This window comes from Chiloscyllium plagiosum, chromosome 11 (genome assembly GCF_004010195.1).
Source record: "Chiloscyllium plagiosum isolate BGI_BamShark_2017 chromosome 11, ASM401019v2, whole genome shotgun sequence".
In the NCBI taxonomy this organism is placed as follows: Eukaryota; Metazoa; Chordata; class Chondrichthyes; order Orectolobiformes; family Hemiscylliidae; genus Chiloscyllium; species Chiloscyllium plagiosum.
The window spans coordinates 58,600,078-58,626,372 of NC_057720.1; the positions used below are offsets into that span (position 1 = coordinate 58,600,078).

The 26,295-nt window shown below is 40.3% G+C and overlaps 1 protein-coding gene across 4 annotated transcripts in view; it reads right to left on the reverse strand.

Annotated features, from left to right (window-relative positions):
* ror1 (receptor tyrosine kinase-like orphan receptor 1) overlaps positions 1–24,554 on the reverse strand; it is a 301,138-nt gene extending 276,584 nt beyond the window's left edge. For 2 of the 4 annotated variants that reach the window (XM_043699447.1, XM_043699446.1), the window contains exon 1: positions 23,791–24,532. In XM_043699447.1, the coding sequence (XP_043555382.1) occupies positions 23,791–23,923 (133 nt within the window). In that variant the 5' untranslated portion in view covers positions 23,924–24,532. Of the gene's footprint in view, positions 1–23,318; positions 23,385–23,790 lie in introns of those variants that run through there. The other 2 variants (XM_043699448.1, XM_043699449.1) reach the window with 2 other exon arrangements.
* Between the last annotated feature and the right edge of the window lie 1,741 nt (positions 24,555–26,295).

The window sequence follows — 26,295 nt, forward strand, 5'->3', positions numbered from 1 at the left end:
GGGTGAGAGGGGAAAGATATAAAAGAGACCTAAGGGGCAACCTTTTCATGCAGAGGGTGGTACGTGTATGGAATGAGCTGCCAGAGGATGTGGTGGAGGCTGGTACAATTGCAACATTTAAGAGGCATTTGGATGGGTATATGACTAGGAAGGATTTGGAGGGATATGGGCCAGGTGCTGGCAGGTGGGACTAGATTGGGTTGGTATACCTGATCGACATGGACAGGTTGGACCAAAGGGTCTGTTTCCATGCTGTACATCTCTATGACTGTAGCTGAACATTTATTGTAAATGGTAGCATTTAAGGCTAAACCATTTACCAGCCTCAATGAACATGTTTTTGTATATACTTGGCATAAAAGTTGACCCTCTTTACAGCCGAGATATGTTACATTCCCCCCCAACGAATGCAAGTTTTACTTACTGTAGATTAGATTAGATTCCCTTCAGAATGGAAACAGGCCATTTGGCCCAACAAGATATACTTTATATCTGGGCACAAGGGATTAATAAAGCAATACAGGTCGTGTTGAGAAGATGTGTAGGAGTTAAAGACAAGCCCATTCTTTATGTTGGAAGCCACTCGAATCCACCTACTCAGTGTATAAGTTGATCCCAATTATTTTGGGTCTTCAAAGGTTTACTCATACAGTAACATCCATGGTGACAGCCAGGTTGTAAACCCTGTTTCCAGAGGCAGAAGCATCGATTACTAGAGGATACAAGTTGATGGTAAAGAACAAGGAGCGTGGTGAGAAAAACCAATTTCACACTGTCAGCTTTTACAAAATGGAACGCACTGTCTGAAAAGGTGGCGGAAGCAAATTTAATAGTAACTTCCAAAAAGGAATTGAATACACGTTTGAAAAAGAAAAGCTGCAGAGCTTGGGAGAAGAAACTGGCAAGTGGGACAAATCGATATCCCTTCTACAGATCTGGACCAAAGGCCATAAAGGCCAAGTGACCTCCCTCTGTACTATATCATCCGATGATTCATTGGAATACAAAGAGTTCCCAAGTTTGAATTGATGTAACTGTTCTCATTCAAGTTGTTGCTCGTGAGTGGAATGCACATCGCAAACCAAACAGAAGGAGAAGTCCAGATTATTGCTCACAATGACCGTCTATTGGCCCTTGCTGGTACATACACTTGTGTGACTGCGAAGTGGGGGGCAGGGGGGAGGAAGAGGATCAGGTTAACTGAAACATTCCACACGATCAAACCCAGTCCCCAGATCCATACTGAGCTGAGCTGACAGCACGCATGGTGTCGTACCCCATCCCTCAGAAAGGAGGAAACAACTATGAGGGAAAAAAGATGCAGCAGTCTCCTGGAGCTTCCACTATTCCTGTCTCCATTCAAACCTGGATGAGGTGAAAGATGCAGAATAATTTTCAAACGACTTTTGTCTTATATAGATTCACGTAACCTGATATATCCATTGTCCATCGAAAATCATGGTGAATCTTCCAATTAATGTTTGATGAGACAGGTAGCTGTCATCACCTTTATCCAATCCTCTCCCCTCTGCTTATGGAGAGGCTGACACATGGATCCGATGACAGGAGAAATTTGGCCATTAATCGTCTGCAAGACCATGTCATTTCATTCAATTTACTTGAGATCATTGAAGAGAGCACAAAAGACTATGGAATTCCAAATGCAAATTATGTTCTCCTCAAATTCATTTTCCATGCTCTTTTGTGCTAGTTTAAACAAAAACACACAAGAAGCAGACATTGCCCTAAAAACTAACCACACCCCAGGATGCAAGACCCATGACCAGCAGTTTCCACTAACTGTGTGTGTGTTTGCTGGCTTTCAAGGAGTCTCCAAAAACTAAGTTAGTTCTTCTGGATACTCCAACAATATCAATAGTGACATTTTACAAGTTTTTGAACATGTATTTTAATTTACTAAGAATCTGACTAATATACCTGAATGAAGCTGTAATTTCTTTTTTAAAATCAATTTCAGCCTTTTAAATTTGGGTCACTCATAGGAGATGAAAACACATTTTTGCTTGCATTAGCTATATTAATCAAACTGCACAAAGTCACAATTTAAAAATATTTTCCAAAGCAAAATGATTTTAAAACACTGTCTGATTGCAATCACGGATGCCAGATTTTTCATTCAGTGATACATAAATGAGTTTGAGGAGAAAATTGAGAAAAATGAAGCACTTTCCAAAATAAATGCAAACTTTCCCTGATTACATCCAAAGTGGAAACTCTTAACCTTAATGTGCGTCGGAGTTTCAGACATGGGCCCAGCACCATTTGAGCCCTATTCCATACTATCCAACATCTGCAAAGACATATTTTTCATTGCAGTTATCAGATAATGATCTAAAGCAGGAACCATGGTTGATTTTAACCCCCTGTTTGACGCTAACAGAAACCAGCTATACAAATCAAACCATTCAAGAATTCTGTACAGGAAGATGGATGAGATGAAGAGAGGATGAGGTAAATTGGAAATGATCAGTAGGCACCATTAAACTTTGCTTTTGAATTTCTGTTTTTGAAGGGAAATCTGAGAGTTGAGAGTTTGGACATTCTTGCAGCAGAGGGTGTGGTAAATGTTTCTTTTTAGAGAAAGGAAGAAAAGCTTTTGGGATTAAACACGCTCATCTGTGTGTGGCAAAGCAGGAACAGAAAGTTCAGAGACTACTGCAGCACCCAAAAAGCAAATAAAACAGGGTGAGGATGGAAGTAGTGGTAGCAAAGGAGCAATTATCGGACAGGTTTCCTTTCTCTGTCTGTCAAGTTGAGGGAGATAGATGAACGCATATTTTAAATGACAAGATAACTGATATATCCTGGTTTAATGACTTGCTTCTACAGCAGGTAATTCAATCCCCATTTTCCACACAATTTCAAACACAGTTTAAAGAAAGACATTTATTACAACAAAAAAGAAACTTCAAAAGGTAAAATTAGTTCTAACTTTTTCAATAGATTCCACAGTTAAATATATTAGAAATGTGACACATCAATTTCAGAAACATGTTAAAGAAAGAAATATTATTCTGCATTTCAATGGCTCAGTAATAAATACACAAACCAATGTTGTATCATCTTACAAAGACCAGGAAGGACACATGTTAGTAAGTGAGTCTGAGATCCACCCTTAATGCCTCTGGGCTAGGAAAGGGAAATACAAAAATATACTCAGCCAATGATCTTGCTTCTAATCATTATCCAGTCATTCCTCCTTTTGGAAAGTATATATGGACTTCGAGCAAAGTCAGGTCTGGACTAATGCTTTGTCCCCATCAATATTCTCTTGATTCCCCACTCCATAGTGCACATTGACAATGTTTTCCCCCTTATCTTGCCTGAGAGGCAGTTCTCATAATAAAAACCCTCAGCAACTTTTGACATTCTACTCTGAGGATATGATGAGAAGGTGCTGGTGTTGGACCTGGGTGGACAAAGCTAAAAATCACACAACACCAGGTTATAGTCCAATAGGTTTATTTGGAAGTACAAGCTTTCAAAGTGCTGCTCCTCCGTCAGGCAGCTAGCTAACTTACAAAGGAACTATAAGCTGGTGTTGTGTGATTTTTAACTTTGAGGATAAACATTCATAGTCCAATGAAGTCCTGTGCTCTCCTAAAGCACATCTACACAATCTGCATAGTGATAGCATTTGGTTTCAAATATTGAATGGTATACGACAGTCAGGAAGCATAGGAAGCTAGGCAAAGGTGAAGGGATGACACACCTAAGCAAAGATGGTATTGGTACAATAGTTGGATATGACCTTAGTTCAGTAGATCAGGTTGCAGAACTGGTTTGGGTGGTCATGAGAAATAGTCAGGGAAAGAAATCACTTCTGGAAATGACCGGCAGACCCTGAACAGTAACCACAATGTGGAAAGAAGTATATAAGAAAAGATATTAGGGGGTTATGATAAAGGGGCAGCAATAATCATGGGGGTTTCAATCTACATATAAATTGGAAAAGATCAGACTGACAAAGATAGAGAAAATGTGCAATTTATATATACTTTAACCTCATTTCTTTTGGAGTTTTGAATTTTGAACTCATGCACAGAGCTTTCTGTGTGTCTAAAGGTGTTTAATGATTAACTGGTAGGTATTTCTGCAGATACAGTGTTTTCTTTTTAGTCTGAGAGAGTTTGGGAAGTTTAATGGGGATTTGCTTATATTGAGAGAGCATATGAGCAAAAAATATGAACAGCATTCTGCATTAGGCCATCTGAAATTTTTGTTGGGCTTAAGGGAAATTCCCATAGCTTGAAAAAAATAATTCTTATAGTTTCAATTTGGGCAGATGTTGCAGATGTTTTGGCTGAAGTTGGATATACAAAACAGTTGCTCTGAGAAAGGAGAGTAGTTTAGCACTGAGAAGAAATAGGTTATCTCCGAGTAAGGAGTTAGTTTAAAAATTTGATACCAGAAGTGTTGGATCACAACCCTGATGTGATTATTTGAAGCTGAGAAAATCTAACCTCAGATGCAGAAAGGCTCTAGAAAGAGGCTATCAGATTATCAAGACAGAGAATTGAAGCCACTGTTAAATTACCTTATAGATGTGAACAGAAGGAAATTCTCTCAGATGTGAGTACTGTAAAGGAATGCTTTTGAGATTAATTAGAATTGTATTTTGCCGTGTTTTTCAAAAACTTTAAATGTAATACGTAAATTGTTTGGTTTATTCTATCTTCATTTCTTTTAAAACCCAAATCTGCAGCATTGTGAGTCTGTACTTCAACGAAAGACCACCTTGTTAAAACAAAAAGAAAAAAAATCTATCAAGCCAGATTGCAATCTGGGATGTCACTTGTTCAGTAATTACATCAATTGGGATCGTAACAACTGAGACTCTTGGTGGGATTTTAAAATTCACTCAATTTAAAAGGGACCTGTGTCTTTCTTTTTAAAGTAATGGCTATGAGATGGTTCTGGACATAAACCAGCTATACCACGGTGATGTCTATTGCGTGGAATTTGGAAATGGCTTTGACTGTGTCTAAGAGCTTTCCTGAATTGGAAAATATTGGTGGAGGCAGGTACAATTAGCACATTTAAAAGGCATCTAGATGGGTTCAGAGGAATATGGAACAAATGCTGGGAAATGGGACTTGCAATCAGTTTAGGATACCTGATCAGCATGAATGAGTTGGATCAGAGAGCCTGTTTCCATACTGTATAGCTCTATGACTGTATATAAATGCTGATTGTTTGAAATCTTTGACTAAAGGTAAACTGAGAGAGTTAGCAGATAAAGTGAAGAAATAAGTGAAAGCAGGAATTGGTAAGGATGGATACTTCAAACAAATATCCTATATTTAGAATAAGAAGAAAAGAAACCTGAATTTGAAATATCACAACTGGAATTAGCCAAGATACAGTTAGAAATGAAAAGACTTGAATTAGAGAAGAGAAAGAAAAAACAAAGGGAAATAGACTTAAAAAACTTGAAATGGAAAAGAGAGGAAAAGCAGACTAACACAAAAATTGAGGAAGCAGTCTCAATGAAAAGTTCATAGCTTTCCAGAGAGTCTATTAGAGTAACATGTTCTGGACCAGCCAGAGAGCAGGCTGTACGAGACCTGATATTCTAATTTCTGATTTATTAATTCTGTCATAATGCAGAATACCAAGTGTGGTAGCAGTGATCATAATAAGTTTCAATTTTATATTTCAGTTTGAAAGAGAGAAGAGTGGGTCTAACTTTTATGTTAAGAAAGGGAGCTGAAAATGTGTTCGTGGAAAAGCGCAGCAGGTCAGGCAGCATCCAGGGAACAGGAGAATCGACGTTTCGGGCATAAGCCCTAAGGGAAACTATGTGGACATAAAAGTTTGCCTCCTAGTAAAACTGAAGTTAGGAAGCAGATCAGAGAACACAATGGCAGACTCTTATAGGGATATATATTTCAGCATGCTCAGAATAAATATTTCACTACTATACAAAAACTAATGGAAGAGCCCACCATGCCAGAGTGACCAAATAAGTTCAGGAGAGTGTTAAACGTGAGAAAACAAAACATAAAATTATGGCAAGAGGAGTGCTGAGTCAGAAGATTGGTAAGAATGCAAACAGCAGTAGAAAATGACTAAAAGGTTAATCAGGACAAATAAATTACAGCACGAGAGGAAGCTGGCTAGAACTGTAAAAATAGATTACAAGAGTTTCTATAGGTATTTAAAAAGGAAAAGAGTAAGTAAAGTGAGAGTTGGTCATGAAGACAATGAAAATGTAGAACTAATAATAGATACTAAAGAGATGGAGGATGTATTGAGTAAATACTTTACTTCTGTCTTCACTATGGAGGATACAAAAGTATCCCAGTGATACCTGTAAAACAGGTAATTAAGGGAGAGAGAAACTTTGTGAAATTATAATCACTGGGGAAGGGGAACTGAGCAAACTAATGGACCTGCAGGTTGATAAATCTTCTGGTCCTGATGGATGTCATCTGAGGGTTTTTAATATGACAGGTGATCCATTGGTATAAATTTTCCAAAATTCATCATATCTATAGAATCCCTACAGTGTAGAAACAGGCCATTTGGCCCAACAAGTCCACACCAACCCTCCAAAGAGTATCCCACCCAGACCCATTCCCCTACCCTATTACTTTACATTTCCCCTGATTAAATTCCCTAACCTACACATTCCTGAATACTGTAGGCAATTTAGCATGGCCAATGCACCTATCCTGCACATCTCTGGATTGTGGGAGGAAACCAGAGCACCTGGAGGAATCCCACACGGACACAGGGAGAATGTGCAAACTTCACTCGGACAGCCGCCCAGGGTGCCTGACTCTGTGAGGCAGCAGTGCTAACCACCATGCCACCCTAATGCGCCGCCATATTCTGGAAAAGCTCTATTAGACTGGAAAAGAGGAACTGAAATCTCATTATTCGAGAAGGGAGAGAGGCAGAAACTAGGAAGTATAGGCCAATTACCTTGATGTCTGTCATGGGGAAAGTGTTAAAATGAATCATTAAAGGAGGTTATAACTGAGCACTTGGAAAAACTTAAGGTAACAAGGATGGGTCAGCATGGTTTTGTGAAAGAAAAATCATGTTTAATCAATTTGTTGGAATTTTTTGAGGGAGTAACATGCACTGTGGATAAAGGGAAACCATTGACGCACTGTACTCAGGTTTCTAGAAGGCATTTGAAAGGGTTTCACAACAAAGATTATTCCATGATGTGGAGATAACATACTGGCAGACAGAAAATTGAATGCTGAAAGTAAACAGAGAGAAATGAGTCTTTTCCAGGCAGGATGTGTTGGGTACAGGAGTAGTCTTTGCTGAACAATACAGATATATATGGAATGTATCTTGATTAAGGCCTGGAGAAGCAAGCAGAGTGCTGGAGCTCCAGGTTATTGCTCTGATTTTCATGCTGGGAACTGTTGCCATGTAGTTTCGATGCAGTAGATAGAAGCATGGAAAGCTGCATATCAGTGAGGCCAGATAACACAATAATGAAGATGTATTGCATGCAAACTGGCCTCTCACCAACTGGCAAGTTTCTCGTTTTCAATGCTTGGTTCCAAAATGGGACCAATAGCTGTCAATGACAAGAAGCCCCTCAGTGCTGATCTCATGCAATTCTCCCAGCTTAGTTTCCAATGTCTTCATTGTTCAGGGGCTGGGACGATTCTGCCCAATTGTTCCGACTGAAATAATCGATGATTCGAACCTCTCTGCCACCTTGTTAAATACAAACATCTCAATGATAAGCAGAAGGTGGTGATTCAGGCGTTTAAGTCTCTTCCAATAATTAATAAAATTGAGGCTGATTTTTACGTTTCAAATTCCATGTTTGCAAACACCCAATAACCTTCTGCTTCCCATACCAACAAGGATGTATTTACCTCCTTCTAATGCAAAGTTGTACAGCAATCAGTGAAATAAAAGTACTCTCCTCTGTTGGAAAACTCTAACTTTAAGAGGCTCCTGTGCTTACGAACCCACCAGAGAAAGCATCCTTTTCACCGCCACCCCGTCAAGACCATTCAGGATCTTATAAACATCAATTAAATCAGGTATAAAATCCTTATTTTTACGTTCAGTTCCTCTCATAATAAAGGACAGCATTCCATTAGTCTGCTTAATCACTTGCTGTACTTGCTGATTCATTTGTTGTGACTTATGTACTAGGATTCCTAGGTACCTGCAGACCTTGGAATTCTATAGCGTTTTCCATTTTAAAAATACTCTGCCTTTTTATTCTTCTTGTCAAAGTGAACAACTTCACATTTTCCTATTTACATTCTATCTGCCAGATTTCGTCCATTCACTTTATCCAGCCCTCTGCCTGCTCGCGGACCTCTGTCAGGACACACTCCATGCAGTGATCACTCCTACCTTTCCTCTCCAGCCAGCAGGACCTTCAGTTTCTGATGGTAAAGAAATGTGCCAAAGAGCCTCTCCCATCAATACCTTTGCTTTCTCCTCGCCCCTCTATGCCCTGAAGAAGGGTCACTGGACCTGAAACGTCAACTCTGCTTTCTATCCACAGACACTGCCAGACCTGCTGTGTTTCTCAACAACTTATCTTCTTATATCATCTGTGACCAATCTGCCCACACCAACCTGAAAATGACTCTCTGAAGTTCTGCATGTCCTTCTTCCATGTTCTTTCTACTAAAATGTGTCACCGCATACTTCTATACATTGAACATCATCTGCCACCAATCTACCCCCAACTTGAAATATCCTTCTGCAGTCTGATCTGTCCTTCTTATGGCTTACAATGTTTCCAAGCTCTGTATCATCTACAAACTTTCGATGATGAACTGCTAGCCCATTGTCCAGCAAGTAGGGTTTCAAACCCATAATGTGTCATGGTCTAATATGTTGTTACCTTGCCTAAATGTATGTAAAGGAAATCCCACAGGGCTTGAGACTCATTAATAGAGGTTTTAAGCATGAAGGGTACAGAATTTTGTGATTATGTTAGTGGAATCATTATTCGGAGGCGTGGCCAAATAAATCACAAGTTCAATATTATAGCAGTTTGGGAATAACTTAGACAGAGATCAGTCACAGCAATTCATGTTGAGTCACCCCTCCCCCTCTTTCATCTAGGTTTATTATAGGCCCAAAACATCACTCAACTGAGTTCCATGGCTGCTTGGTTCAGCTAATCACTGTCTGAACTGATAATATTTGAACAACACATTTGGAATTCAGTTTACAAAATTCAGAATTTCTTTAAATAACCAGTCAAAGATTAAACCTGCAAGAGAGGCAGTAATGTTACCAAAATAAAATGTATGTGTTTAATACTGTTGAAAAATAGCTATGCCTTTGAAGTTCTCAATCATGTAATCATAATTGCAGGTAACTATTTCAGGCCTGTTTTCAAACAACCTCAAAGAACAATCATTTAATAGCTAACCATGGCTCAGTTGGTAGCATTCTTGTCTCTGAATTTGGAAAGTTATGAGTTCAAGCCTCACTCCAGGGCGTTCAGCACAAAAGCGAAGGAATGCAGCAAAATTGGAGATGCTGACTTTCAGGTGAGGCTATAAACCAGAGGCATTTCAGGTGGATGTAATAAAACAAGGAAATGGATTGACAAACGTTCAGCCATAAACCAACATCACAAACCCTAAATATCTGGTTATTTATCCTCTTGCTGTTTGTGTGATTTTCTTGAGTGCAGGTTGGCTGCCTCACTTCCTACATGGTAACAGTACATTTCAAAAGTACATCATTACCAGAAAATTGATTTGGGACTCTCGCTTTCATTCTTAATTGTCTGTGTCTCTCCCTGAGCAACAACTCCTGTATCATCCCATGCTCTGGCCATTCTCTCTAATTCATCCACACTAATAATCCCATGAGAAAACAAACTGCTCAAACCTCAGCTTATTCAGTGGTTTGTACTCTGTTGTCTGGCTTTAGTCAGAGTATCATTTAGAACATTATTGCAAACAACAGAACCAGAGGTAGGGAATGAACACTTATTACCTTGTGAGCGATGCTAGAATGCCTGATATGTGGCAGTCAGATGAAGGCAGGTTCTTGCACCAATATAAACTTTCCATTGAATTTTAACCAGTTATTCAACAACGTCCAGGCTTTATAACAATGATTGACTACTGGGCGATATTCCAGATTTACACTTCAGGTAGATATTCCAGGTTAGCATTCCCATGAATCTATGCATCAACATCTTCTAGACGACATTGAAAAATATTTGAAAATGAAAACATCTTGCAATGACACAAGTCCTTGGTTTTTCAGTAGCAGACTAAGCTATCTCCACTCATCGACATGCTGACTGGTGTATAATCAATGTGCAAATTTGGCTAGTTGCAAGATCTGTGTATTCCATTAAAGCCCTATTTACAGTTCCTAACCGGAATGCTAATTGTGGCTCCCTCACCTGCCATCTACACAAGTGCTAATTTATAAACTATTTTATATAGAAAGAACTAGAACACTGTGCAGTATTAGAGTGAGCTAATGGTGACACAAAATTCATGCCAAGAAAAATAACTCTAGAAAACAAGTTTGCCATGCCAAGTTTGAATTTTCAATCAGATTGTTGAAACGAGTCACCGGGTTGGTTATTGGTATGTTAGAGCCATAGTACTTGTGGAGCAAATTCAACTCCCAAGGTTGAAACTGACTTTCATACAATTTGCTACTTAGTCAGCTGACAACAGGGAGAGAAAAACAAAAGGAATGAAGCTGCCAGTTGGTCATAAAAATCCAACTGGTTCAGCGAAAGGAGTAATACACATGAGCACGATTCCTGGCCTTCCTCGGGTCTTTGGATCGGATGTAACATCACCCACATCCTGGAAACAAAATGCGAAAGGAAAGCTCTGGCATTTCCCTTGTGGAAGCGGCCCTTACACTCGGATGTACACTTGACCATAAGCTCATGGGACTAGGGAACATGATGCCCAGTCATCAGAGCTGGCAATGTCTGGCAAAATGAGAAAGAGAAAATACATTTTCAAAGTGATTATAAAGTGTGCAGACTGTTTGGAACCAATTCTTTCTAAGATTCTAGAATGTTTTGATTAGGAACCTTCTTCAGCACATTTCCAGTGTTTTCTGTTTGTTTTTACTTTTGGATCTTTCTCCACAGTTAAGGATACATACAAACAGATGTGGAATTGAGCTTTTTAAAATGCAGAGTTGGGGCTGGGTAAACATTCAACTAAGCATAACTCTGATGCAGGCTACAAATACCATGGGACGAACCCTACTCATTCCATCTATGTACAAATGTGGATCCAAGTAAAACAGTTCTTTTTGAATTAGGTGTTTATCTGACTCCAACTAACAGTACAATCAAAGTTTTTACTTCCTTGCCCAATACCCTTCCTGTTTTTAAGTTTTGTTCTCCAGTCCATTTATCTATTATGCTTCTTTCTCGCTCACTCTATTAGCTTCTGCTTCTATCGCGATCATGTCTGTATGCAGAACCTGACAATGAGTGTTATGAGTCTGAAGAACAGCCTACTGGACATGAAACATTAACTGTTTCTCTCTCCACAGATGCTGCCAGAGCTGCTGTGTTTGTGTTTTTATTATCCATTTCCGATGCTTTGTTTCTGAATGAGTCTTGCTAAGCTAAACATCGAAGCCAACAACAGTCCAAAATCCAAGCAAACGAGGAGATGTCAGCTTCAGCTGAATCTTTAGCATATTCACTTCTGAGCCAGAAGCTAGTGAGTTCAAGTTCCATTTTGAAGGTCTGAAACCAGGATCTGGGCTGACCCCTCAGCGCAGTGCTGAGGAAATGCCACACTATTGGAGATGCCACTTATTGCATGAATCAAGGTCCTTTTATCAGGTAGTGACCTCCAATAACCACCCACATACTGCCTCAAATGTCCTGGCCAATGTTTATCTCTCAAATGCAAAACAGATTATTTGATCATTTATTTTGTTCCTGTTTGTGGCATCTTTCTGAGTACAGAATCTGCTGCTGAGTTTCTTCAAAATACAAAAGTTTCAAGACTTCAAACAAACCTAATTGGCTATTAAGTAATTGGGGATGTTCAGAACTTCTCAAAAGTGCTACAAAAATAAAAGTTATTTTGAACTGTCCAGTTGCAGACATGGATCAATGCTTGAGAATCCCTACTGGAAAAGTCCTATTGCCCACTCAGTGACAACCAAACGTTGTCACAGACTGTACATAACAACTTGGGACCAGGATAACTTGTAGCTCATCTACTCACTGAACCAACTAAGGAATCCTAGCCATTAATTAACAGGGAAGAAGGGAGAGATCACATTAATGAGAGGACAAACCTGGTGATACACAAAAATTGAAACTTGTCCTCAAAACTCAGCATCCCACAAGTCTGCGCATAACACAGGAAATTCTAAATGGGATAAAAAGAAGCCAAAGAAGTAACTTACACCATATCTGAACTTAAGAAAAATAATACATTGAATTTTATTGAAATATATTTTAAAATAAAGTGGAGTTTTGAATAAATATCTTAGCTGCAAACGCAATGTGATCCATTCTATTTACATTGCTGTATGAGATGTGTAAAAATAGAGTTAACAGTAGAATTGGAAATCTACTGTTGTTTAATCATTGCAACTGGGGTTTCTAGCTGCAGATTTTCCCTATTGTTGGAAAGATTTGATCTGCAACTGCTGACTAATACAGGTATTCTGACTCAGTTTTTCTGTACACAATCAAAAAAAAACTACCTTGCATGCTGGGAACCCACATCTCTCAAGATAAGGACTCATTGTCCAATAGAAGCAGTTGAACCACCTCATTTACTCTGTAATGCTGCCATTGGGTTGGGTTTGAAGAAGGTAATATATAACATTGCTTGCAGCACTAATGGTGACAAAAGCTGTAGTCAAAATAAAAAATGGCAGTAAGTGAAACTTTGGGAATTACAGAGACCACATACTACCAAATAGAACACCGATGGTAATAACTGCCAGTTAAATAAATCACAAAAATTAACAAAAGAAACAGAAAGCAAGTGGGGGCAATTCAAGGAGAATAACTTAAATCCACCAACACATACTGTTAACATTCTATAAACAAGGAGAAGTTATCATGGTGTTTGTGGATTGAAGGGAAAATATGTGTCACAATATTTCCTGCTCTCCTCCGCAAGGTTTACGGCTTTCCAGCCACTGCTTTAAAGATACAGCCTATACAACTGGAAATGTCTAATTGACTATCTTGAGATGTTTTACTCCCCTTCACTTCCACTCATGACCTGACATACAAGTTCAACTCACATTGCCCATGTTGGCCATCCTGGACTCAAACCTTACAATTATACGGTACACTGGGGAGATCTCAACCAGTCAGCATTCTATCCCGAGCCTAAACAGCTCGCAAGAAACTCTCATCCATAATATATAAGCAAATTGACTAATGACACACACCAAAAAGTAACAAAAAAAAGCATTGAAGGATTTTAAATTGCACTTTCTCCTGTTCAAACAGGTAACTGACCATTTGTACCAGTAAACCTCAAACCATTGCTAGACCCTTACAGTGCACTTATTAATTGAGTTGTTTTCATTCACACCAACTATTAAAATATGCCTGAGGAGCAGACAGCATAATCATAATTTACAGGCGATGGCCCTTTGAAAAGGAGATGGCTTCTTTGGAAGGGCTAGCCATTTTTTCCCCTTTCCTCTACTGTTATTTCAAAGCCCTGTAAACCTTTCCCTCTAAATATTTATCCAGTCCCCTTGTGAACGTTACTACTGAATATATTTCCACCAACATTGTGGTCAATGCATAACAACAATGCAAAGGAAAATCTTTTCTCTTGGCTGTTCTGGTTCTTTTGACCTGAAATTTGTGCTGTCTGGTTACCAATTTTTCTGCCACAGAGAAGTGAAGGAACAAATGACTGCGCGTCAATTAGCAAATGTGGCCCAGTAGAAATGGGTGGTACATGGCTGAGAAAAGTCTAAGGTTCCATCCTATTTAGCTGGCTCCAGCCATGGGTTTAATATGCAAATGTCCAGGTGGGATGGTGGAAGAAAAGGAGGGAAATGGGGTCAGTGCCCTAGAATTGGGGAAGGAGAGGAGAGGGGATTCAGCCAAAGGTTTTGTTCTTGAGGGCCCTATGCTGACTATGCTCATAATAGTCCACATACACATAAATGGTGGGTGAGGACATGGTTCAGTCAGACTGTGAAGCTACCACAGTTAACTAGTAGGTCTCACTTACTGGCTGGACATACATATTTTAGTTGCAAAATGTCAGATTACCAGCAGAGTCAGCAAAACAAAAGCCATCCCTGATCCTCTTGAACAGGGTAACAGGACACTGGAGTGCAAGAGAACGTGGGTAAAAAAAAAATCAGTGGCAAGATGATTCCAGAGGAACAGTCAAATATGAGGAGACAATTTGTATGTTTGGAGATTAAATTGTGCAATTATAAGAACATCATGTTTAAGTATACAGGTCAATAGAGCAAGATAATTTACTCTTTACCCAAAAATGCCCATCTATCAAACCAGCTGGAATGAAGCATTTTTTAATGAGTGCACAATTGCAACTTTCTTAAGACTTCATTACAACAAATCAAAATGTTTCCCAATTTCTTTTGACTCTTTGCAACCAAATTTAAGTCCAAGCAGAGCTCTGAAACAAGAGTGTGACTTTGCAAGTAAATTTCTAATGGCTGTTTTGTTGGCTGTGTGAAACCAAACACATAATTCACATACATGCATGGAATGTTAAAGAGCAGGAATGTAAACGGCTTGTTGCCCTATGTTAGGATTAACATGCAGTCAAAATTAACTGCACTCAGAGCAAAAATAATGCTATTTATCATTTCACAAAATTCATGTGCACACAAGGCACAATTCTAAAAGGTAAAGCTCCTCAGAGAAACAATGACTTTATAGACAAACTATTTTTGTGCAGCTTTTAAATAAGGCCATAGTTAAGTGTGGCTGAAGGGGAATCAGAGTTTTAAAACATCAAATGGGAAGCTCACCAGCACACTTGCTGTTCACCTCTGGCCCCCTGAGCTTAATGACCACAGAATCATCCCATTCAACACAATGTAACTTTGATCTTTTAGTCAGCTCCAATCAATATTAAGATAAGGCTGTTCAAAGTCTGACTGTTTTAACAATCACAAATCATTCTGTTTCATTGAAGCAGTCCTTTAGTTAATGATCCAGCAATAGCACTAGAGCTTGAAGCTTGTATTTTTAGGAGCCCAATTCCACAGCCTTGGGGACTAAACGATAAATCCATACAGGTGTTGCATCCTGCCATCATTGAACAAAAACAACAGCAATCCATTTCCAAAATTCATCGCATCACCATCTTCCACCTTGCTGTTTTGGCCATTCTTAGGAGATGAGCTAGGCCCACCAACCATGGGGAGTGGGGTAGGGGAGCCTTCTACACCATGGCCGACCCAACACATAGAGACATACTCATATTTGAGCAGGTGCCCTAAATAACAAAAAGCAGCAGGAATCCTCCTGGTCTATTTCCCCCTCCCTTGTTCAGCCATCTCTCATTCACATCATTGCAGAGATTACAAACCAGGGATCAAACTTGGGATCTTGCCACCTTGTACCAGTCAGTACTACAAATGGTGATACATTTATTCACTGAATCAAGGCAAAGATCTCAATCAACGTGCTTTTAAAGTCTTGATAAATTACAACCATATAGAAACCCATTAACAATGTATAAACATTCATTAAAAGTTGAATAAGAAAAAGACACACAACACGAGAACACGAAGTGATGAGAAGTAATTATGCTAATCTTTAGGAGATGAAGTACAAAGACAGAAGGATCTTTTTGTAAACATCTTAAAAGCAAATTGTTTCCTATCCATTGAAATTTTCTTCAGAAGAATTCAGAAACTGAGCTGCCTCACTTTATTTAAGCCTCTGTTGTAGGCCTACAAAGATCAAAATCAGTCCGGAAGTCCTTCATTTTTCCTTTATAGCTCACCTGAATCTGACCAAACGAGCCCTAAGGTAGAAACCCAGAGGTAACAACTGCAGACCCAGTTTGACTAAAAGGCATAAGGACCCTCCAGAACATTAAATAGATGTATGTATCCACAAGCTATTGAAAACGATATACAAAATCACAGAACAGTACAGCAAGTTTACAGCCATTAAGATTGTCAAGTCTGAACTTGTATTGTTCTTCGCATGATTGTCTCATGTGTTCTTAAACATTCTTGTCTTTTAAACAACACTTAAATTCCCTTTTAAAGGAACGTAGGTTCGCGATTGAGCAGCTGCAAATGCAAGAGTGTGTGCGTGAATGACTGTGCGTGGTTGAGTGAAAGGTGTATGCAGTTGGGCAAGGTGAATGTGTGTTTGCATGCATGCAGATTGGTGAGAGAGTATTAAAGCACATGAGTGAGAGTGGTTGGGCAAATGTGTTAGTGTCAGTGAGGGATAGTGAACAAGTGTGAGTGAGAATGTGCAAGTAGTTGAATGAGCATGTGTGTGAGTCAGTGTGTGCATGCAGGCAGAGAGTTCATGTGGACACTATGTACCTAGGTGCATGCTGGGCAGGTGAGGGAATGAGAGTCTTGTAAGTGTAAGAGTACAGATGAGTGGGTGAGAGCGAATGCTAATTCCGTGTGCTGTTTAGTCTGTTTACCCACTTAGGTTGCAAGCAAACCTCTAACATAGCTGTTATAAAAATGCATCCATACTGAGGAAGCATGATAGCTACTGAAAATGTGTTGCTGGAAAAGCGCAGCAGGTCAGGCAGCATCCAGGGAACAGGAGAATCGACGTTCCCTGGATGCTGCCTGACCTGCTGCGCTTTTCCAGCAACACATTTTCAGCTCTGATCTCCAGCATCTGCAGTCCTCACTTTCTCCTCAAGCATGATAGCTAGGCAATAAAAGTTGACATTTTACTTTGATCACAAATTAGCTTCACTCAGTTGCAAGAAGATCCAATCACACATTTTTAAAGACAGGAGCTGGAGAAACATGGTGAATCGTTATGATGGTGTGTGGTATCAAACTCTACAGACCTAGCAGGACTAATCTGCCATTTCCGATGCAAGTAGTTCTGTAACTTGATCCCATTGCGTTGCCATCCTCTTCAAGAGTGCAGCAATGTGCGCAGGCACATTTTCTGCAATTAACACCAAGTCACAATCTTGTTATCAGTCTGGCAAGGACCGGGAAGATAGCAACACAGGAAAATGCTTTGTGATACTGTATGGGCAGTGGGAAGGCCCAGTCAGAATGGCAACTACTATCTCTGTTACTTAAGGCACAAATAAGCAGGAGTTCCTAATGAAACACCAGCCTGAGGAGATTAACTTTGTCAGGTAATGAGCGTAAGAGATTCAATTCGCATTCTATCAGTTTAACTGATATCAGCCTGACAATGACATTGAGATGAAGAATTCACCTCCTGCTGAAAGTGCAGTTAGGTAACAGTGAGGGCAATTTGTGGGGTGCCGTTAGGGAAACTAGAAAATGGGTGACAATCATAGAATCGCTACAGTGTGGAAGCAGGCTATCTACACCAACCCTCTGAAGAGTATCCCACCAGACCCACACCCTTTCCTATTCCTGTAACCCTGCATTTCCCCATGGCTAATCTACTTAACCTGCCCATCCCTGGACACAATGGGCAATCTAGCATAGCCAATCCACCTAACTTGCACATCTTTGAACTGGGGAGGAAACCCATGCAGACATGGGGAGAATGTGCAAACTCTGCACAGACAGTCGCCCGAGGGTGGAATCAAACCCGGGTCCCTGCAGCTGTGAGGCAGCAGTGCTAACCACTGAGCCAGAGAGGAAAAAAATGCAGTTTCTTGTTATGTAGGTCAGACAAGGAAAGGGTAAGGTGCTATGTGGAGCTGCCATGTTTGAATAGCCAATTGCTGACACCATCTGTGTAATAGTATGAAGAATGGCCCATTGGGCGAACTTGCCCCAGGTTCAAAAATTGTTGTGGGACTCCACCCCATCAACAGTCTACAAGGGAGAAAGAGTGAAAACTGCCAGAATGAGTCCCACTAATGAAAGCATGTTATGTGTGTTCCTGTCTCCCAACGATAATATGAGAAAGTGAATATGATCCATACTAACCACAAATTTAGCAGAAGCCAAGAACTGGCGCAGAGTCTGCAGAACACCCACTCACTCCATACCAGCCCTCACTTTGTGTCTGTTAGTTTTCCTGTGGTCAACTCCATTTTATTTTGTTTGCTTGCTTGAATTATAAACTTAAAGTGGCTCAAATTCCAATTGTATGATATAATTTAAAATATCTTTTCGTGGTCACCCAGTTATATTATTATAAGTTGTAAATTTTAATTCTGCTTCATGCTAAATAGCAGCTCTGGCAAAAACACTATCCTTTCTTCAGAAACAAGTAAATATTAACCCTTACTTTGCTGAATAATTTGTGGAAATGTTCTACAAACTGCCTGTTACAGTGGAAAACATAATGTTTTTTTTGGAAGCCAGATGATTGCCCAAGGCAAGTTCAAAAATACAGGTCAAAAGTTTAGAAAAAGCAAGACAGAAGATGATTCCAGGTGTGGAGACTAAATGATGGGAGGGAGACAAGAGTGATAGAGATGCAAGACACAGTTTGAGATCCTGGGAAAGAATCTTCAGAGTATATTGTATGGTGCAACGAGTCTTCAGTCTTTGAGGAATTCAGCCATTATAGGTAGGAAAGTCATAGAAATTTCTAACTCATCCCTGCTGACCAGAAATTTTTCATCAGTCCCATTTGCCAGCATTTGGTCCTTATCCCTCTAAGCCCTTCCTATTCATATTCCCATCCAGATGATTTTTAAATGTTGTAATTGTACCAGTCTCCATCACTTCCACTGGCAATTCATTCCATACACACACCAACCTCTGTGTGAAAAAGTTGCCCCTTAGTTCCCTTTTAAATCTTTCACCTCTTAAACCTATGTCCTCCAGTTTTGAACTCCCCTATCCTGGGAAAAGACCTTAGCTATTCACCCTGTTCATGCCACTCTTGATTTTATAGACACAAATAAGGTCACCCCTCAGCCTCCAACACTCCAGGGAAAACAGCCCCAGCCTATTCAGCCTCTCCCTATAGCTCAAATCCTCCAACCCTGGCAACATCCTTGTAAATCTTTTCTGAACCCTTTCAAGTTTCACAGCATCTTTCCCACAGCAGGGAGACCAGATGGTGAAGATTCTGATGACTGGGTTTGAAATGTAAACTCTGTTTCTCTCTTCACAGATGCTGCCAGACCTGCTGAGCTTCTCCCAATGTTTTATTTTTGCTTCAGATTTCCAGCATCTGAAGTATTTTGCTTTTATTTAATTCTTGAGTTTGATATTGTGAAGTTGCAGCTGATTTTTAAAAATCTGTTCCAGGGAAAAGAGTTTCACTGGTTGGACCAGTATTTGTTGCTCACTCCTAATTGTCCTGGAAAAAGTTGTAGTGAGCTGCTGCCTTGAATTGTTGCAGTCCTCTGGGTGCAGGGACATGTATCGCACTGTTAGAGAGGGAATTCCAGGATTTTGACCCAGCGACACTGAAGGAATGTGTGGCTTTACGATGAGTCACAGAGATGTACAGCATGGAAACAGTCTCTTCGATCCAACTCATTCATGCCGATAGATAACCTAAATAAATCTGGTCCCATTTCACAACATTTGACCCATATCCCTCCCATTTACCCTTCCTATTCATGTAACCATCCAACTGCCTTTTAAATGTTGTCATTTGGCAGGGAACATGAGTGGCTTGGTGTTCCCATGTATCTGCTGCTCTTGTCCTTCTACATGGTGGAGGTCATGGCCTTGAAGTGTGCTCTCTAAGGAGCTCAGATGAATTTCTGCAGTGTATCTTGTAGATGGCACACTCTGCTGCTACTGTGTGTCAGTCATGGAGGCAGTGAACACTGAAGGTGGCAACTGGCTGCTTTGGCTAAGACGTTGTCAAGTTTCTTGTATGTTGTAGAAGCAGCACTCATCCAGGCAAATAGAAAGTATTCCCTCACACTCCTAACTGGTACGTATAGACAGTCCCTGGGAAAACGGGAGATAGGCAGGGCAAAAGTTAGTCGCGACTGACTTCCGAGCCTCTGAGCTGCTTGTATGTCTCGTCCAGTTTGATTTCCCGTCAATGGTAACCTACAGCATGTTGATAGTGGAGGATTTAGTGAAGGCAATGCCACTGAACAAGTGAAGTTGAGATTCTCTCTTGGTGTAGATGGTCATTGTCTGGCACTTATGTGATGTGAATGCTACATATTAGCTCAATTATTACTATCATTATTATTAACATGTTGTCTAGGTTTTGGTGCATTTGAACATGGACTGCTTCAGTACCTGAGGAATTGTGAATGGTGCAGAACATTGTACAATCATCGATTAACTTCCCGCTTCTGACCTTATGATGGATGCAAGGTCATTGATGAAGCAGCTGAAGAGAGTTGAACCGAGGACACTGTCCTGAGGAACTCCTTCAGAGATATCCTGGAGTTGAGATGACTGACCTCCAATAACCACAACCACCTTCCTATGGGACAGATGTAACTCCAACCAGTGGAGCGTTGTCCCAATAATTCCCATTGATTCCAGTTTTGTTAGGACTTCTTGATGCCACACTCAGCCAAATGCAACCAAGATGTCAAGGGCTGTCACTCTCACCTACCTCTGGTGTCCAGTTCCTTTATCCATTAAGGGTGTCATGAGGTGTGGAGCTGAGTGGTCTTGGTGGAATTCAAACTGGGCATCATTGAGCAGGTATTTCATTTGCAAGTACTCCTTGATAGCACTTTTGCTGACACCTTTCAGCACTTTGTTGATGACTAAGTAGACCAACAGGGTGGCAGCTGGCAGTGTTGGACTTGTCCTGCTTTTTCTGTACAGGACACATCTAGCAATTTCCCACATCTGTCAGATAGATATCAGTTTTGGGAGTGTACCCAAAATAGCAAAAGGAAGGACAGTTTTATTGAACTCAGAAGAACAAGATAAATAAAACTTCAAAACAACAATAAGAAGAGAAATATCATGAGTCTGGAAAGAGAGAGAGAGAGATTGCTTTATGACAAAGGGTTAGAACTCATCATTTATAGACCATTGGTGCTGAATTTAACGTACATGCGTTAAATTGATGTGTAAACCATCCTGGAACTTGAGGAGGAAGAGATACTGTGAAGGTTCCTTCTAATATCAGCCTCACATGAACAGCTGCTCATCCTCAAACAGCCAATCAGTTTCATAAAGTTGCCGCATTTGTACATTGATTGTTATTGAAACATGCAAATCAGGGCCAGTACTTAAACAGCGCAGGTACGTTTCAATGAGGAGATCTGTATTTCTGCATTGCCACTCAAACTCTCTGGCTCAGAAAACAAACAACTAAAACTGTGGTGCCTCATTCTCATAAGTAGCTAATTACGACTTTTCAAAATTGTTCACAATTTGAGGAAATTACCTTTTAACCCAATCTTTCTTTCCGTCTCTATTTCTCTGACTGTTATCATTTGATTTTAATTCAGTATTTCCTTCAGTTTTTTTTTCTTAATTCTTAAATCACATTGGTTATTCACAAAGATTCCAAATGCCTTGTTGCCTTTACCATCCTGTTATCAGCTCACACTTCCAACAAGTCTGAGTTGAAGGTTCCAGACAAGGTCTCGCCGATACGGTAACCAATGATGACCAAAGCCTGGGCCTATGTTGACTAAGCTGCACTGAATCAGCATTTCTACAGGTATAGATACCAAATATTCAAAAAGGATCAATTTAAGACAGTACAAACAAACAATGAAAGGATTTTCAAAAGTTATCTTTCTGAAATATTAACTGTTTCCCTCTCTGTAAATGCTGTCTGAACTGTTGAATATTTCCAACATTTTCTGATTTATTTCAGATTTCCAGCATCTGCAGTATTTTGCTTTTGCTTAAAATTCCAAAAAAACTAGTTACTGTCCAAGCACAATAACTTCCAGCACCCCTGATCCAATGTGGAATTGTAATCCAGGGTAAATTGTATATTTGTTGAAAAATGCGGTGCTGGAAAAACACAGCTGGCCTGCTGTGTTTTTCCAGCACCACATTTTTCAACTCTGGTACTCCAGCACCTGCAGTCCTCACTTTCTCTTAATTGTATATTTGCTGTCCAATAGCAAGGTATTACCTAACTCCACACAAACAGAATTAGGTCTGAAGTAAATATTTTACAGTTTATATTCCCTGACAGAACTGGTGAATGAATTGACTGTAAAGACCCATTGTAAACATATCCATTTACCCAGCTTTTGGGAGCAGTAACAATAAGCAAAAACATATTTTGGGATGAAAAAATCAATAATGTGTAAACCAAATTTTACAGGGAGAAGTACTGGTAAAGTATGATATTCTACAAAAAGTAGAACGAGTATATCTTGAATAACTTTCCCATGCAACTCAATTAGATGAACAGTGACAGGACTGACCCTCCGGTGGATCTCTCTCATTTGCAATGGAACAGCACAGTAGGCGATTGTCTTTACAACAGAGAGGAACACACATCAGGTTTTAAATTCCTCTTAATCAGTGAGTTTACTATTACAATACCATGTCGTTATTGTCTTTTCATAGGGCAATTTTTAAAAAGGAACTACAGCCTCCACATTGACATTTTTTACTATTTTAACTGAACCAGTTTAATATGAACCACATTATACCCACAAGTAAACCAGCATTGCGGAATGAAATAGACATATAAGGGCTTTTGCCGGAAACGTCGATTTCGAAGCTCCTCGGATGCTGCCTGAACTGCTGTGCTCTTCCAGCACCACTAATCCAGAATCTGGCTTCCAGCATCTGCAGTCATTGTTTTTACCTCTATATAAGTTAAAGAGTTGGAAAACATCTTAATTATTAAATTTTAACTTCTATGTGCTTGGTAGAATGCAAGGATAATCTTCACTGTGAAGACTTGACCAACTCTTGGGTTCCAGGGCGCATGATAGTTTATTTGTAAGCTTCATCCACTCCAACAGTGGCCAAGGCATTTTATGCTAGTTAACCAGAAGAATTCACACTAGGCTATCGATTTACTATTTGCAGGGACTGAGTGGGAGATAGATCTCAAACTGAGAACTCACTCATCTCCGACACAAGAGTTAGATTGCATTGTATACCCTCAGGGATAGAAACTGCCAACTTTGGCACCCCTGGGAGGCTTGGGGGTGGGTGGGAGGTTGATGCCTAATCCCTTTGCATTTTGGACACTTAGCAGGTCTGACAGTTTATTCGGAAATTAAAGTCTTGCAACTAACTACCGAGCACGGCACTTTCCAAACTGAAAAGCAAAACACAACTCCAACCTGAAAGGCTCCATGTTTGCAAAGCCGAGAGCCCGTTTACTGGAAGCTGATTGAAAACGAAGATAAACCTTCCGATGGGATTTATTTACAAGTACAGATGTTTTAAATCGCATTCAGGAACAAACAAAGTTTGTGCTTGCTGAAGTTAGATCTGAAATTGACACGGTGTTCACGTCAGTGACTTCACCTCATTTACTCAAAGTTAATGACAAGGACTGTCCCGGGAGAATAGTGGCAGAGAGAAATATTATATAACTACCATTCTACATGCATTTATCACCCAAAGGTTATGCAACGTCTACACAACTTCGAGTCCAGCCGTGTTCAAAGACTTGCACCAAATTTATTTCCATTTAAAAAAAAGCCTTCTAAAGTCTGAATAACTCGGGATCCGTTTTAACTAAATTTAACTCGCAGCTAATGTTTGCAGGGAAAAGAAAGCCTGAATTTGCAGACTATGCAGTTCCCTTACCGTTAGCGAAGCGGTGAAGCACCAGGTTGGATCCCAGGAAGAGGAGGAGAGGTTGGAAATTTGCAGCCCAGCCTCTGGGATGTTTCGCCCCGGGATGGTCCATTGCTGGATTCGCTGCTGCTTTTCGGCACATCCACACAGCGGAGATTTACTTTATCTCGGAGTTGTTACAGAGCCAGAGGGATTCTGTTTCGGCGTCTCCCTTTTTATTCTGTTGTTGCTTTGTTGCTTCGTCAAGCCCGCTTCTGCTTCCAGCCCTCTATAAACTCTGCACCATCGCCGCTGTCCGCTCGCACACGGCTTGTTGCTGCTCTGACTCGGGGATGTTGCAGACAGACTCCTCCAGCTCTCGGGAGCTCTCTCTCAGTCCCCGCAGCTCAGCCTCGGTCAGTCCCGCAGCAGCTCAGCTGCGCCACCCTGAGCAGACAGCCAGAAATTCAGCATCACCCCACCGAGGTCATTCATGCCCCCCGGATTACTCCACCCCTCAACTTAATGCTGCGTGAGGCCGGCAAACCACATTCTTGTCTCCACTTTCTTGCAAGAGGTTCCCCAATTTGTCGTCAGAAGGCAACCACTCAGCGTCAAGCATTACTGTGCAGAAGAGGTGTCCCGCTGTTCCCATCATCCCATTCTCAGAAGCACAGACAGATTGTTCAGGCAGGTTAACCTTTTTTGGCACCAAGATTCAAACCCAGAGTTCCTCCTGCCATTGCACTACATACCACTCTAGCCTGCAGAAAACAAAGTTAAAAATCACACAACACCAGGTTATAGTCCAACAGGTGTATTTGGAAGCACTAGCTCTCTGAGCACTGCTCCTTCATCAGATAGCAGGAAGCCTTTCACTTTTATATAGAACTTCTCATCAACCACTAAGCACCTCAACACCCTTTGTGGCCCATGGAGTACTTCTGTAATTGTGCAGCCAATATGTGCACAGCCATCTCTCACAGCAATCTCGCAATGTGATGACAATCAGGCTTCTGTCATGTTGATTGAGGGGCATATGTTGGTCAGGACATTGGGTTAACTCCCCCAATGAAATAGTGTGTGGGATCTGTTAAGTCCACCTGAACAGGGAGATGGGGATCTCAGCTTAACATCTCTCCAGAAGGAAGCCATCTCCAACAGTGCAACATTCACTCAGTGCTACAAAGCAGTTACTGAAGCAGAGAAATCCCTCCTGGCTACAAAGCAGGCACTGTCCAATGCAAGGAGATTGGCAGCGCCACAATATGGGGCATAAGGATGAACAAGGTAACGTGTGAACCTAATGGGACAAAGAGCACCAGTACCACTCCATGAGGGTGAGAGGAAGACAGAGCTATGGAGACAGAGATAAAATGAAAGAGGCAGTGAGAGGAAAGAGGAGGATGTAAAGCTATGCCCTAAGTAATAATTGGCTCCAGTCTGCAGAGTTAAGCAGAGGGAGAGTGTTCAAACACCAACTTGCAGTGGGATAAAAGGGAGGAGTCAATCAATAACATGTTAATTTCTCAAATCTTTCAATTTTACACTTGTTTAGAGGAAATTAGGAAAGCAAAGGGGGGGGGCATTAAAATTTTGGCAAGTAAAATCAAGGAAAATGAGAAGTTTTCTTTATAAATAAAGATCAAGAGAATACTAAAGAAAGAATTGGGCCTTTTAGAGCTGATAGGGCAACCAATGTGTGGAGGTGGAAGATATTGGTACAGTTCTTACTGAGTACTTTGCATCTGTTTTCATAAAAGGGGAGAATAAAAGGGAGGGGGTGTATTCAAATTAAATGAAATATTAAATGAACATACTGAGAGAGGATGAATTCAAAGTTTAAGGTCTTTGAAAATGGACATGTCCCAAGGTCTAGTGAAATGTAACACTTACTGTTAAGGGAAGCAAGATAATAAATTCTGACTAGCACTTTCCCATCTTCTCTGGTTATAGGTGTAAAGCCAGAGCACGGAAGGACAGTTAATATTGTACCATTGTTTAGAAAGGGAGAGACAAGTAATTACAGGCCAGTCAGCTTTATCTCAGTGATGGCAAAATAACTGGAAGAAGTTCTAATGAACAGGGTAAATTTCCATTCAGAAAGCCACAGATTAACCAAGGTCAGTTAGCATGAATTTCCTAAGGGAAGGGTGATAAAGTTTCATAATATACCAGCATTATTATTGTTTGGGAATTTGGATTCAAAGTAGGGGTAAATGGGTTTTTGATTTTTAATTTTGTGATGGTGACTTGTTTCATTTTTAAGGATCTGAAACATTTTTTAGCATTGGGTCAAAACAGCACTTCCAAGAAATAATGCAACTTAAGCTAAATTCCCCAACAAGCTAACTGTTGAGACAATCGCTGACGTGTTTACTAATTAAAAGTTAATGACCCAGAGACAGAAACCATTTAGGAGGGGTACAACAAATCCAGTTTATAGAGAAAAGATCAATACCAGCCAGAGGGAAGTTTAGTTTCGGCAGTCTCCAGGCCATCAGAGCTGGAAAGAAGTCTTACATTGGTTTGGCA